Source organism: Cyanistes caeruleus, chromosome Z, assembly GCF_971803275.1.
Source record: "Cyanistes caeruleus chromosome Z, bCyaCae1.hap1.1, whole genome shotgun sequence".
Lineage (NCBI taxonomy): Eukaryota > Metazoa > Chordata > Aves > Passeriformes > Paridae > Cyanistes > Cyanistes caeruleus.
In genome coordinates this window covers 9,846,793-9,861,067 of record NC_141732.1, presented here as the reverse complement: position 1 = coordinate 9,861,067, position 14,275 = coordinate 9,846,793, and the positions used below count along the sequence as shown (strand labels likewise).

Genomic DNA, 14,275 nt, shown 5'->3' with positions numbered 1-14,275 from the left:
AATAGACCATATTTAGTCTGTTCTACCAGTGATCTGTTCTGATCTGATCTTCATCTCCTTTCCCCAGTGTTTATGCAGGGACATTTTTCATTATCCTACTAATGCATTGTAGACATTCCACTGGAGTACCAGTGGAGTGTGCCTTCCTGATATTACCATAGAATTCCTTTCTGATAATAGATACATATTTTTAAAAAATCAGCTTCATTTTTAATTTAACAGTGAGTGTGTGTTCCTTGTTTTATCTAACTCATGTTGATATGTTCTGAACCCTGGCAGCTGGAAAGAGATAGAGCTATATGCATGTACATATAAACAGCTATGGAAATATCCAGCGATCTAACAGCATGGGAAGATTGTCAGAATTATGTTTCAGCCATACTCAGCTTATATCTAATCATATGTAGACAGCTTCCAAGGGGGAGTTCAGCAAGGTCGTAACTTCTGTCTTTGCAATTGGATGAAGTAACCTGTAGAGGTCTGTTCTGAATAATTTAGGATGCAAATTGCCTGTGCCACTGATGCAGAAACAAATCAGAGGTGACAGGTTTTATTAGCTCAGGTGTGGCTTTGCTCAATGTGACCTGCCCTGACTCCCAGGCACACCCAGAATAAGCACAGCCGTTTCTGTTGTGCCTGTACCTGGAGTCACCACTCATGGAAATGCTTATAAAATGACTAAACCTGGCACTTTGAGACATGGCTTAGTGGGCATGGTGTTGTTTGATCGAAGGTTAAACTTGTTGATCTTGGAAGTCTTCTCCAACCCAAGTGATTATATGATTCTTAACCCAAGCTCTGGAGCTACCTCTGAACCCTGTTCATGCTGTCCTACCTGCAGCTGGCTTTGGTCTGACTTGGTTTATTTAGTTCCTTCCTTCTGAAATGGGACTCCCTTGCAACTTTCTGTATGTTACTGCACTTCTTAACTTCCACAGGGTGTGTTATGAAATGTCAGAAACATGTATGAATAAAGCCTCTGTCTTCCTGACCTTCCAGGCTCACTTTTTGGCTTTTCTTGGAAAAGAGGGCTCAGGGCATAAAGTGTAGAAGTACTTACATATCCATTAGAGGTAGTGGTGAGGATCTGATACAACTTAATAAATCTTTAAAGGTCTTCTGTGGAATTGCTCTTAATTTCCGCATGTAATGATAATTCAGAGTATAGTACCAAATCACAGCTGGCTTTGTGTATTTCTTTTGTTACTTGAACTGCAGCCAGTAAACCCATTTATAACTAAAAACTCAGTTCTGAGACTGAGATGTATATAATTTATTTATTAATATGAAATACAATATCCACATTATCTTGAGCTTTTCTCCTTAATTAATTATCTGCTTGGATAAAGGAGAGAGATGCTATGAGCAGCTAAAGTACAAGCACATCATGGCTTACTTGAGCATTAGATTAGACCTTCTGTCTCTGAGGTGCCACTGATGGCATATACAGGCCTGGAATGCTGATTGATGCTGGGAAATATCTGAACTTTTAGTTCAAAATTGTGCAAATCAGCTGCACATTTTCTACTTTGGTGGGGTTTTTTTCTCTTTCTTGCTTTTGGAGGATTTCTTCTCCATGTGTCCAGCTTTTCCCTCTCCTCACCAGCCCTCATGCAGTACATGCACACATTCGTACAGACCCTGTTTCTTCTTCCTTGCCTTGCTCATATCCCTGTAATGCACATGGGTCTCTTCGTCCCTCTCTGCTTCATGGATTCCAGATTATTTAGAAAAGTCAGATTTCTTTGCCAGGGTATAGGTGGTGGTGATTAAAAATTCCTTTTGCTTCAGAACTACTGCTTTGTGAAACAGGACCAAAGTTCTGATCACCTTTGATTGTAGTATTTAGATTACAGTTGTATTTTTTATCTCTTCACATATTTTGGCTTTGATATTACTGTATTTTCTATCAATATTTTACAAAATCAAATCAGCAAGTAGGTGAAACTAGAAAATCCATTTCTAAACTGAATAGAAACAACCAAACATAAAAATTTAGCGAAGTCTTTTTGGTAGCTGCAAAAACTTCTGTATTCAACTTATTTATTTTTATTTGTTATTTTTCACTCTTTGTTTTTAGCTTTGCCTATAACAGTTTTTGCTGCCGTAGCTATTTAATGTATCAATGTTTAAAAACATTGTTTTTCTTTAGATTAAAAAAAACCTCTGTTCTTCAGGTACATTCTGTTTCACATCAGCTATCATGTCTCTCTAATCTAGAATCCTTTTCAGTGCTTAGATTATGGATTATTGAGAATAATACAGTTACAGGAATGATTTATTGAAGAATGGAAGACCTCCTGGGTAAATATGATTTTCCTTTGAGTTAGTTTCTGAAGTAGGTTTTATCTATCCACTCACAGTGGGTATCCTTACAGCCACAATACTAAAACATGAGAATTCAGGTAGTCTGGGTAGTGTTATTTTAGCAGCAAAGAAGACAAGGGATGCTAGCTGTTGATGTCTCACTATGATTTCTGGTTTCTTCTTGATGGGTGATGACAGACTCTGTTTTGGACAAGCACTTATGTCACATGGGATATTGGCTTCATGCTTTTACCTTATTTGATCTATCTGAAATCTAAAGCAGGACTGCTGAGCATTGCCAATATTTCCTTTATTTTGATTATCATATGTCTGGGTCTTCACCCTGTTGAAAGGAAATAAAGTAGCACATATGAATTTGCTGTAACCTTCTTCTCATCTTTATTTTATCACAGTGCAGTTATTCTGTGCCTGTGAGTCATCTGTGTTCTGGTCTCATCACAGGCTGTCTGCTAAAAAGTCATCCACAGCACAGTTCTGGTACAAGCACTTTTTCTCTGTGTGTTACTTCTTTGCTGCTGCTGCTCCTGTCCTTGGCTCTCAATGCACACTGTTAATTTTTTTTTTTGCTTTCTTGATCTTTTATTTTCACATACAGTCATTTCTATTCATACTTCATTACTGCCATTGTTAATATTACATTGGCAGCCCTTTGCATAAGTATAACAACTTTTATTTGCTTTGTTTATCAGGAAAAACAAAGTTTTAACTGGATTTCACAATAGTACTCTGTAGACAGTTAGAAAAAATAAACCTTGAGTTTATTTACAGTTTCTAGTGTTGCATAGATAAAAGAACAACGAAAAAGTAAAAGCACTGCATTGCATACAAGTGATGCATTAGTTGAAAAGCGAAGGCAGAGTACTGTATTGAAAATGAGTGTTTTAGCATTTTTAAACCCTTGTATTTTAAATAGTTTGTCAAATAGCTTCTTACATACTTTAAAAAAACTTACTTTCTAGAATTCCCTAGAGATGCATGTTTACTATTTTAAATTCGTAAGTAGCTCTGTTTGGGTTTGTGTTTTACATCCCATATGGGATTAAGATACCAGGCAGTAAAGGAGATTCTATATTGCTTTAAGGCTACTTGAAATACTTACCATTTAAATTCTCAAATTTATAAATAATTACAGGTGCAGATAGAGGTAATTTCAATAATGTTGTAATGGCCTGTAAAGCAATTTGGAATACTGAATTCTAAAGCTCCCCTGGGTTAGGTGACCATTAGGAGATGTGGCCACAAGCGAGATGTATTTGCATGAAGAGGGTGTATAAATATAAGAATTAAGTGACCTTTTTAAATAAACATAGTTAAAAAGGCTGTTTAACAAAGAAAATTTTCCCTCTTTATTAAAATTTAATGTGAATGATAATACATAAAACCTCATATAATTTGTAATAATTATTGTATTAAGAAATTTATTAATATTTGTATAACTATTTATAATATTATTAGCATACTAGATAGAGATACAATATATAAACAGCATATGTCTACATACCAAGTCAGTGGGAGATTTTCCATCATAATTTCAAAACATATTTTAGTTGTGCTCAGTGTCATAATGGTTGTCAGAATGATGCCAAGAGTGCCTAGAGCAAGTAGGTAGGTGTCACTGTGGACACCAGCTCAGGAAAACACTGAAATATGCAGTCATAGTTGATAATAAATGCCATTGAAATCAGAGATTGCCAGAACTAGATACTTTGTAAACCTATTTAACATTTTTCTTTGGGGTTTTTTTGCATTTTTGGTTTATTCTCATAGATCACAGGGTGTTTTTTAACTCTTTCAAACAGTAGCTTGCTTTTCTGTGTGCAGAGGAGTGAACAGTTTTATTGCCACTGATATGCCACTTATTGTTCAACAAGAAGTTTATGCTGTAAAGCACAGCCAACACTAGGAATTGCTGATATGTGGTGTTTTCACACTCAGAGTTCCTGCATGTAATGAGGAATAGTTCCCATTCACAGCAAAATACACAAAGGGCTGTGTTCAGGAACCCAGTTACAGCAGGCTGCTCTCATGCAACTTCTGCTTATGAGCTACATTTTGTCCTCTACTTAGTAAAATAATTCTGTTGTACTAGGAAGGGACGCCAGTACTGTTATTTATCCTCTTACAAACCCAAAACAGGCAAGCCATCTCTGCTAGGTGATAATATATATATAATGGTCTAATTTTTTTTGTGATTCTTGGAGATGTTAGAGCATGCCTCATTTTCTAGCAGCGTTGTGGGCCATTAACTGGAATAACAGGTAGCCATGCAGAGTACAGTGGAAATTCCACATGCAAGAGAAAGCATTGCTACTTACTATTCTGTAGTCATCTAGTTTTGTATCAGTTGTTTCATAGTCCAATTGGGTCTGTTTATTTCATTTTTATCAACAGCTATTACATCGGAAATGATGCTCTGACACTATGTCCTGCATATGCTGAATTAGGGCTTTTCATATTGAAACATATTTTTAAAAGTACATAAAGATATTGCATAACCACAGCTCTGCACTGAAGAGTTTGTTGAGAAATTCAAGGCTTAATTCAGCCTTGAAGATATTCATGGGAATGCTTTGCTATGAAGATGATAGCTGGAACATTGACCACAGTAAAAGTCAGAATTCAGTGAGGAGTAACTGTTACTCTTAAGGGCAGACACTTAGTATCACAATGATGAAGATAATCAGATTTAGTCTAAACATGATACCTATTGTACAGGGTGAGATGGGTGTCACTTGGCTGTTTTGTCTGCTAGTAACACTGCTTTTAAATTAACATTAAACAGAATATTTAGAAGATGTTTTTGCCATTTCTATGCAAGGACAGGTACAAGAAAACAGAACAGCTAGTGAAAACCCTGAGACAGTTTAAAATAATGTAATTAAAACTGTATTTTGATGATAGGCATCAAGAGCACTGTATACAGCTCGACATCTGGTGCTGTTTTTGGTGGAAACTAGAATTTTGTACAGTGCATGCCACACTGAAAATCAGCAAGTCTAAATCACTTCCTGATGGTTGTGAATTGCATTGGCAAGTAACAGGCTTGTGCTTTGTGACATATTCTGATGTAAGGAACTGAGCAGCTTTTAATATTACTCATTGGGATTTTAATTTGATTGCCTGAGCATGTTGGAAACAAATTTGTAGCATGTAGTATTTTAAAAATTTTTGATGGATATGGTTGGGTTTTCTTTTATTTAAAGTTTGTCTTAAGTTTCCTTGTTATCTTTAATACCTTGTTACTTGAGATAGTTTCACTGTTGATTGTGGAGAGCATAAATTTATTTATACAAAGAATTTATATGAATTGTGAGGATTATAGTTTACACTGATGTTGTTACAGGAAGTTTTTTTAAATAGAGAATTTTTGCAAGATTTTGGGGGGATTTGTTTCTGCACTTATTTTGATGTTTGTACTTTTTCCTTTTTTGTTTGTTTGGTTTTTATTTATTTAGTTTTCCCAGAGTATGAAACTGAGCTTATCTATCTTTTCAGTTCTTCCAAGTTGTTAGCAATTGGAACAATTTGTTGTTTAATTTTCAATATTGAAACAGTGGTTGATTGACAGTAGAGGGTTTTTTTAAGATCTTAAGTGTCTTTTAAGGTCTTAAATGTATTTTTATAAGCTTCCTTAATTTACTGCTCTCATTCATGTAATGCCAGTTTGTTAAGAAGGGAAGACTTAACATTCATAAAGGCATGTAGTCATGCTTACTCATTAAAAGATGATTCCTGTGTAGAGACAGAGCAAGGTCTCAGCACATAAATAACAAAATTTTAGACTGCTTGTTGTGTATGTTGGAGGGGTGACTTACTTAGAAGTTGCTTTTAGCTGTCTGCTGTAACTAGAATAGTTCTGTTTACATGTGCAAGAAATGACACAGAATTGGAATGTTTATCTTACTTCCCTCTGACAATACCTGCTTTTTACCAGTTACCAGACCGTGTCAGTAACCTCTCAGACTAAAGAAAAATTGATTATTACCCAGTCCAGTTTGCAGTAGTCATCTGTCCTTTTTCATGGGAGTTTAAAAGTCAGTATAGGGTATTTCAAATTGGTTTTGTTTTGCAAGAACAAACCCTAATAGTCAGTTCAGTCCTAAATAAAAGGAAACAAATACTGGAGCTGTGACTGGTTACTTACTACTCCCAAATGATTGTGTGGTCTGAAAAGCTGTGCTGTGACTTTTTTGTCTTTGCCTGGAATATAAAATTTATTTTAGAAAAATCTTTCATAGATTTATATCAATCTGAACATGGCTTTGCAGTGTTTGTATAATATTCTTCCAGCTTACCTTTGTCCAAAATCAGTTTTTCAGATTATTTTTTTTGCTAACACAATTTTCTTTTTGGAAATTCTCCACCCTCCCTTTGCTCCTGCAAGGCAGAAGACTCTGAAGGCATAGTATTCACCTTCCACTGCCCTGTTCAAGTGTCCAACTAACATTGCCCAAGAAGAAAACATTTCATTACTCCTCCAACACATCAGTGTAGAATTTGAGAAGCATTACTGCCAATGATCAATTAAAAAGTAACTACTGTCATGTAGCTAATAGAACATAACCTCTTCAATTTGAATTAATAATTCTGTGATTAGAGAAGAATATATATCACAGCTTATCAGTTGTTTTTGTCAACATTTTTAAATTGAGTCTGTATTTAATGTACACTGGTGAAAATGTTAGGTATATCAAAAGCATGCTGCACAATTTTCACTATAATGCATGTGATATTTAAGGGAAAATGTATTTTTGAAAGATGAGTTCCTTTTTCTTGGACTAGCCTCAAACTGGTGGGATGAACTGAACAGCTAATAACACGCTTTTTTTTTGGTTTTGCACACCTGATGAGAGATAAATGTATCCTATCAGTCTGTCTCACTGTCCATCTCTCTGATTTTCTAGGAGGTGATTTCCTGTCATTCCTAAGAAAAAAGAAGGATGAGCTGAAAACCAAACAGTTGGTGAAATTTTCATTAGATGCTGCCTCTGGTATGGCATATCTTGAATCTAAAAATTGTATACATAGGTAAGGAAGATTTTTTTTCTCGCTATTGTACCTTTGCTCAGTGGAAATTCAAGGTGTTTGAAGGTGTATGTTGCTTACTATCACAGGAGTGAATCCTACGATTTTTAAAAAAATACACTTTTTCTGAAAGTTGGTCATTATTACTTATCCAACGCAAAAATACTCATTTGGGTAAAAAATAAGAGTTGTATTATTTGGTGCCTATAGTTTAGTGCTATTAATAGAAGTTAAAAATTATTTTTCACCATAATGATATGCATTATAAGGAGCCTGATTCAAAGAGTGAGAATGAATCATAGCAAGAAGCAGTCTGTGAGGCTTATGTCACGTCTGAAATTTACAAATACTTGCTGGGCCAACAGAGAAGTTTAACGTATTTTTGAAGTGTGCTTCAGAAAAATTCACTAGCTTCTCAAATAGGAAAGAGCTAAAGTTCTAAAATAAAATAAAGAGCTAAAGTATTTTAAAATATTATTTGCCTGGACTGCACTCTCTGAAATATGGAAGATTATCAAGCATTATGCTGATGGAGTTTCTTATTTCTGTTCCTACCATTCTTTTTTCTTTTTTTTCCTCCAGTTTGACTCTGGCATTACTATTAACACTCCATTTGTATCAAAGACGATGGAATTAATTTCCACCTGTTTTGTTCTCTCAAAATGGCACAGTGTATACTTAATGCTGTGGCTGAAATATGAGATATAAACATAACAATGCTTAATTTCACAGAAAAATTATGGAGAACAAGTTTTCATTTCTGATGCACTTTACACTTTGTGGAACATCTGTTGGTGGATTGTGTGACAGCTCACTTACACAATCAGTTCATTTGGGATTTAACGCCTTTCTGGTGAATGCTTTTATCAGAGACCTGAGTGGCGTTTCTCTTAGACTTTTATCAGCAGTGAATGTGTCAGTTGCAATCCTGCACATCAAGTTAGTCGAAACAAGTCTACAAGATCATGATGTATAAGAAACATTGAAAGAAAAAAAACCCTAACTCATGGTGTTAAACTATGCAATATTCCCTTAGGGAAATCCAAGAAAGGGATTGTAATCATTCTGTCATGATGGAAAGTGTTTCAGCCTGGCTTTGTTTGTCAAGGATGTAATGGCATAAAAATCAGAGTAATTAACAGCATTAGTGACTCACACTAACCTCATAAATGCTCTAGTGCTTAATAATGCCTGTGACTCTCAGATGATCAGTATTAAATCTGAAGTGCCTGTTGTGTTGTCTTGTGTTCTTAGAAAATTAAACAACAGATAAAAATCGTAGCTGAGTAACTGGAGTTCATAATTGCAAAAAAATACAATATTTATTCATTAAATGATAGTGGGCTGCCTAAAATATAAATAGTTGGGTTTTTTTAACCCTTGGAAAGGGGCATTCTTGCACAGGTGTGTGGACTACAACCGTTCTAGCAGGTATAGATAACAATGTGGCTTCACTGCATCTCTGGAAATTTGTTCTGCTGATTAGTGAATAGGAACTTCTATTCCTAAGATCTATTTAAAAAGCTAATAGTGTTCTAGACAATGTGTTTCAGAGAAGGTATGTGGAGTATTGTCTTGCCATATGAAGATTTCATTGTTTTCAGTTGGAAATCTGAATACAAATGTGTCATGTCTTTCCCAAATCAGGAAAAAGAGCTGAAATCTGACCTGTTTTGTTAGTGCCATAGACTTGCCAATGCACATGGCCTGGGTTACATGTACTGTAGTACAAGGAGAGAAAGACTTCTTTCTTGTTTACTTTTTAACTTCTGAAATATTCATAAAATTTGCTTATTATCACAGATTGTCACAGAAGGTTATCATAGAGACCTTGCACTTTCCTTAAAGGAAGAACCAGAGTTTTTAGGAAACCTATTCAGAATAAAAATAGAATTTTAAAGTGTAACCAAGCAAGCAAAGCATATGTTCAGGAAAACTGCTTACTTTTATGGAACACATAGGTTAATAAATCAAAATACACATTTCCAGTATTAGTTTACCAGTCTTATTTTCTTCGTTGCACATCCTTTTTTGTTTATGTGGTGAGCCATAGCATGTACTTACTTTATTTATGAGTTAATTCTTCTAAACTTGATAGGTAAACATAATGAAAATTTCAGAATCAGGCAAACAACCAACCAAGTTTTGTTCCCTCCTTTTTAGGTCAGGTAGGACAGATTACTCATGTGCAAGTTTAACATTGACTGCAGGTAAATGGGAATGGAACAGTTTAATACATAGCAGGAGGCTTTAGCACCCTGTAAAAAGAGTGGTGGCTTTCTGAAAGAACATTGAACTTGTTATTTTTTTGTCAGAAAGTTCATCCACTGAAAGTGATTCTCAGGCAAAAAAGAGGTGAGAAAATTAACAATACACAATGGACTAAGCAGTGGTTAAAAAAAACCTAAGTCTTTTAATTTGTTTAAAGGTCCATAGGCTTTGATTAGTATTGCTTAAAGATCAGTAATGTATAATTAGAAATAGTTTTTATTACGTAGATTGCAGTAAAATGAAATTGGTTTGCTTCATGCTGTTGCCCTTCTACAGTATTCAGTTTGCTGATTTAAGAATTGTTTTCAGCATCCCACTTTTATTTTTTTAGTAGTTTAGGTGACTAATTTAGTACCGTGCATGTTTGGCTACCTGCTAAGGGAAATTAGGGCTACTCATCAGTTTATTATTTTTAATGCTCCTCTTCAGTTGTAATTGCAATAGCTACACTCAGCCTATATAAAAGTTCTATCCAAAGCTGTGTTAAATTTTGGATACTATTGTCTGAATTACACTTTAACCTATCCTTTCAGTAGCTGGGGCAGTGCCACAGCTAAGCTGTTTGTTTTTTATTTTTTTAAGTGATAGCTATTTCAGTAGGTGAAATTGCATTGGCATGTAAATGATTATTAAATGATTATTTGATCTACATTTGCATTTCCTCTAGCATCTAGATATCACTTTTTCTTTGTTCTCTCTCTTTAAAGAACAGAAATGACTACACTTTCAGGGGAAAAAAAAGCTGCATGAAAAGATGTTATTAAAAAAATTGAAAGAGTGGTTGAACATGCACGGAAGAATGTAATCATTTCATCTCCATTTAATTAACATGAGGTTGAAGAATTGTTTCTTGCTTTCATTTTTTCATATTCTATTGTTTAGATAGTTCAGTTTTTCTGTTAATGAGAAACAGAAGATAAGGATGGAAATGTGATCATTTGAGTTGGTTTAATAAGCATTTGTGAGTGGCCTTCTTTTCCAGTATTTGGTTTACATAAGGTGAATTCATTTGTCCATAATTTATGTTTAGTTTACAAAGCAGTCCTGAGGGGCTGTAAAATGGAAGCTGCAATTTTTATGGGACTCTATTGGATGTGCTGGGACTTCTTCTACAAGATGAGGTTGACTTGCAGTAGATGCACTATGAGTGTGAGGAAACAGGAACCAAGGTTCCTGCACTTAGGCTTAAATTTTCCTTTCAGTCAATGAATTTATCTTCTGGAAGTTTCCTGTATTTTGAATTAAAGATGTGTTGGTTGGCAAGATTATCATGTTCTCTGGTCTAGTTCTTCCATTTTTAGTCATATTGCCACTGCTTCTTTGTGCCTTGGTTTTGTAGCTGTGAAAAATCCTGTGTGGTGTTAAATATTGTTCACTTTCATGTTACGAAATCTTGACTCTGGACATTAATTCAGGATTTCTACAGTTTTCATTAGATATGTATAATTTAACTTAATTACATATAAATTGCTAGGAACGTACTTGCTTCCCTGCTATTAATCTAATTTAGTTGCTCTGCTATCAGAGCTATTTTTCATCTCAAGTATAGTAACTGTGAATGTATAGAATTTTAGAAAAAAGTGTCAGGACCCTTTCATAACCATGAACTTAAGAACTATACTAAGAAGTTAAGTAGGTCTTTCATTTCCTGTGAATCTTTTGTTTCTACCTGGAACAATAGCTCAGCTACCACGAATAGGATGAAAAGTGATCCTTTTCAGCTTAGCGGAGGTGCTGCACAGCTGTGTGTTTCAGGAGGCGTTGAATTCTCCCGGGAGCAGGAGAGTGACAGTTCAGCTTCACAGTGAACAGACTTCCTTCCTAAGAAGGAGGAGCAACTTGTCTGCTTGACTTCTCTACCTAAATTCTGTGGAAGGCAGCAACTAAAGATTTCTGTGTGTGCCCTTGGGAGGCTCCACACAACCCCATGCTCTCTGGAATGACAGCTTTGGTTCTGTTCTGCAGTAGTTTGGGCTCCTTGAGCACGTTTCTCTGAATACTCCATTTCCTCCTGGACAGTTGCAATGTCTGAAGCCTTTATTGCAGTTTCCGTAATTTTCTCTGTCTGGTGTGACTTACAAAGAAAGATGACATTTAGGTGGTAAACCACCTCAACTCTCTGAGGTTTAATGCAAGGATTAATTTGCCATTATTAATTATCTTATTATGATTCCTTCAAAATTACATGTATAAAATGATGATGTGAAGATATTTCTATATCTTTCTTTCATCAAATATTTATTTATAACTGTACGAAAAAATATGTACTACTCTGTTGCTATCTGTTGATCATGCTTCAATGAATAAGTCTTGCAGAGAGTTATTGTCCGTGCTGCAGCACAAGTGTAGTGAATAATCACAGTTTTGATCCTTTTTTATAAGATGATGTCTCTGCTTTATATAAAATGATGCTTCAAAGCATTTTTTCTCCAATATGAATGTTAGAAATATTTCCATTTTGTTTAAAGAGAAAAACGTAAGTGGAAACTTTTATGAACTGTTACGTTCTTATGTTCACTTCATAGAAGATATATTGTTAGTTTTAAAAAAAAATCCACTAAAATTTACATGGCCATATCTATAAAATAATTTTGAAAAGCTTTGAATTTTATTGGCACATTACCATATATTGAGATTTTATTTCTTAATATGGACATGCCTTACGCAACCTTCTCTGTTGCCTCCTAACAAGTAAGGTTTTTTCCCACCAGGATGAGTATTTGAGTTGTCGTTATCCAGGAGCGGCAGGTGAACACTGCTACATTTCACTAAGCTTCCCATATAGGAATAGATTATAGAGTATTATATACAAGTTTCAGCTTTTAAAAATAGATTTTCAAGAGATTCACCCCTCCTTTTTTTTTCTTGCTGTCACATTGGTAAATGTGGTTTGATTCTAGAGAAGTACATTTACAATTAAAGTTCTGAATCAGTACTTCTGGATCTCCAAGATCTTATTTGAGCAGCATGATTATTTTTGTTCTCTTGTGAGCTTGTATGAATCTAATCTGAAAGCATTAAGGGAAAAAAAAGACAAAGCCAAGAAACATGAGTATCTAAGCCCATGAATATTGTATATTTTAAACTCATTGTAATAAATTAGAGTGATTATTGAATCTGAAGTATACTGTGATGGAAGTGCCTGTGAACTATGGTGAAGAGTTGCTTCTGAATAAAAATTGAACTTCCTTCTAATCTATTATCTGTTTCCCTAAGCTATTTAATTTTGACATGGCTGATAACAAAAGAATTTAAAAGGAAGAGAAATAGAGTTTTTTCCTTGTGGACACTGTATATTTGTTGTACTAGTTGATACTGCTTTCCTTTGTGTGCTTTATTTGAAATTCGCTCCAGGCTATATTAAAAGCAAACTAGGCATCACAGATTGAGCTTTGCCATAGCTGCACAAGGCTTGTAATTAGAGTAACAGATGCGTGGGTTTGGATGGCCAGAGTGTGATATAAGGAAGGTCTGAATGTATTTTTGCTTACTGTATATCTCCACGCCATTCTATCTCCATAAGACCATGCTATCTTTTGTATCTTGCTGATGTGTGCTCGAGGTAGTGCTGGTACCAGAGGAGTTAGTGGTCAGTGTGTAAGAAATAAGTATTTCAATTGTGGCTTTTTCATGTTACTGTGTTAAATGAACATGCCGTAGACTACACAAAGTATTACATTAACTTAATCATTATTACATTAATGATAGAACTGGAAGTTTTGATGCTTTTTTCCCCTCTTTAGGGATAACATGGTACTTTATTCAGCAGCTATTAGAATGGCTTTTATTTGCCATGGGGATTTTCCAGTGCTAATTATCTCTACCACTTACTACTCTTCTTTTAAAATATTGAATTATAAGGCATCTATTCATGCTAATGGAAAAGAAAGTTCTTGTTCAATTGTGGTCATTCTGAGACTAATACTAAATAATTAATGTTCCCAGAGGCCAGTTTAATATAGGATATTAGATTATGCTGTTCCTTAGCTACAAAGGGCAAATTGATGTTTCTTTATATTAAATAAATAAGGGGAAATTACCTTTTTCTTTTCATGTTTGTATTTTCTTTTGAAAAGGCAGTTACAATGTTTCATCTTTAGTTTTGCCAAATTGACATTTCCTTTAGCTTCCATTTTATGTCTAAAGATAATACAGCCTGTATATCAACTGAATGGCATCAGTGATAAGCCAGTATGATCAGTTAAACATAGTTCTTTATATTAATGTTTTGAAGTGTCTGTTAAAAGCTTCAATAAGGCTGATGTTTTTGTTTTATTATAAAGTTTCCCTAGTGGTCCCTATTCAGTATGTGCTTAGGTATCATCTTTCAGGTGTTTTCCATAAAATGTGGGGGAAATACCCAGTTATTTCAGACCTCTGAGCTTTCGGTATTTCATTTTTTTGGGATGGTGATTTAAAATGTCATGTAAAGTTAAACTAAAGATAGTAATGGTTGAATTGGTTGGCAGCTTATTGCAGAACTATTTTGTAGACCTAGGTATTTAAAAAAAAGTTGTGTCAATATTGTCATGTATTAATACAGATACATGTGGTGATAGAATTCACCGATAAGTGCTAATACAAGGGAAGCTGAAAATCCATTACTTTTCACAATAGCTAGGAATTTATAATGGATTCTATTTTTGCTTTC

General features: G+C 34.7%; 1 protein-coding gene across 10 annotated transcripts in view; it reads left to right on the top strand.

Moving 5' to 3' along the window:
* FER (FER tyrosine kinase) overlaps window positions 1–14,275 on the top strand; it is a 157,754-nt gene that overhangs the window by 113,247 nt on the left and 30,232 nt on the right. For 7 of the 10 annotated variants that reach the window (XR_015280685.1, XM_086868392.1, XM_086868395.1 and 4 more), the window contains one exon: window positions 7,233–7,356. Coding sequence is in view for 9 of the 10 variants with exons in the window: in XM_086868392.1 (XP_086724518.1) it covers window positions 7,233–7,356 (124 nt within the window). In the remaining variant the exon portion in view is untranslated. Of the gene's footprint in view, window positions 1–7,232; window positions 7,357–9,516; window positions 9,564–9,668; window positions 9,728–14,275 lie in introns of those variants that run through there. The other 3 variants (XM_086868399.1, XM_086868397.1, XM_086868396.1) reach the window with 1 other exon arrangement.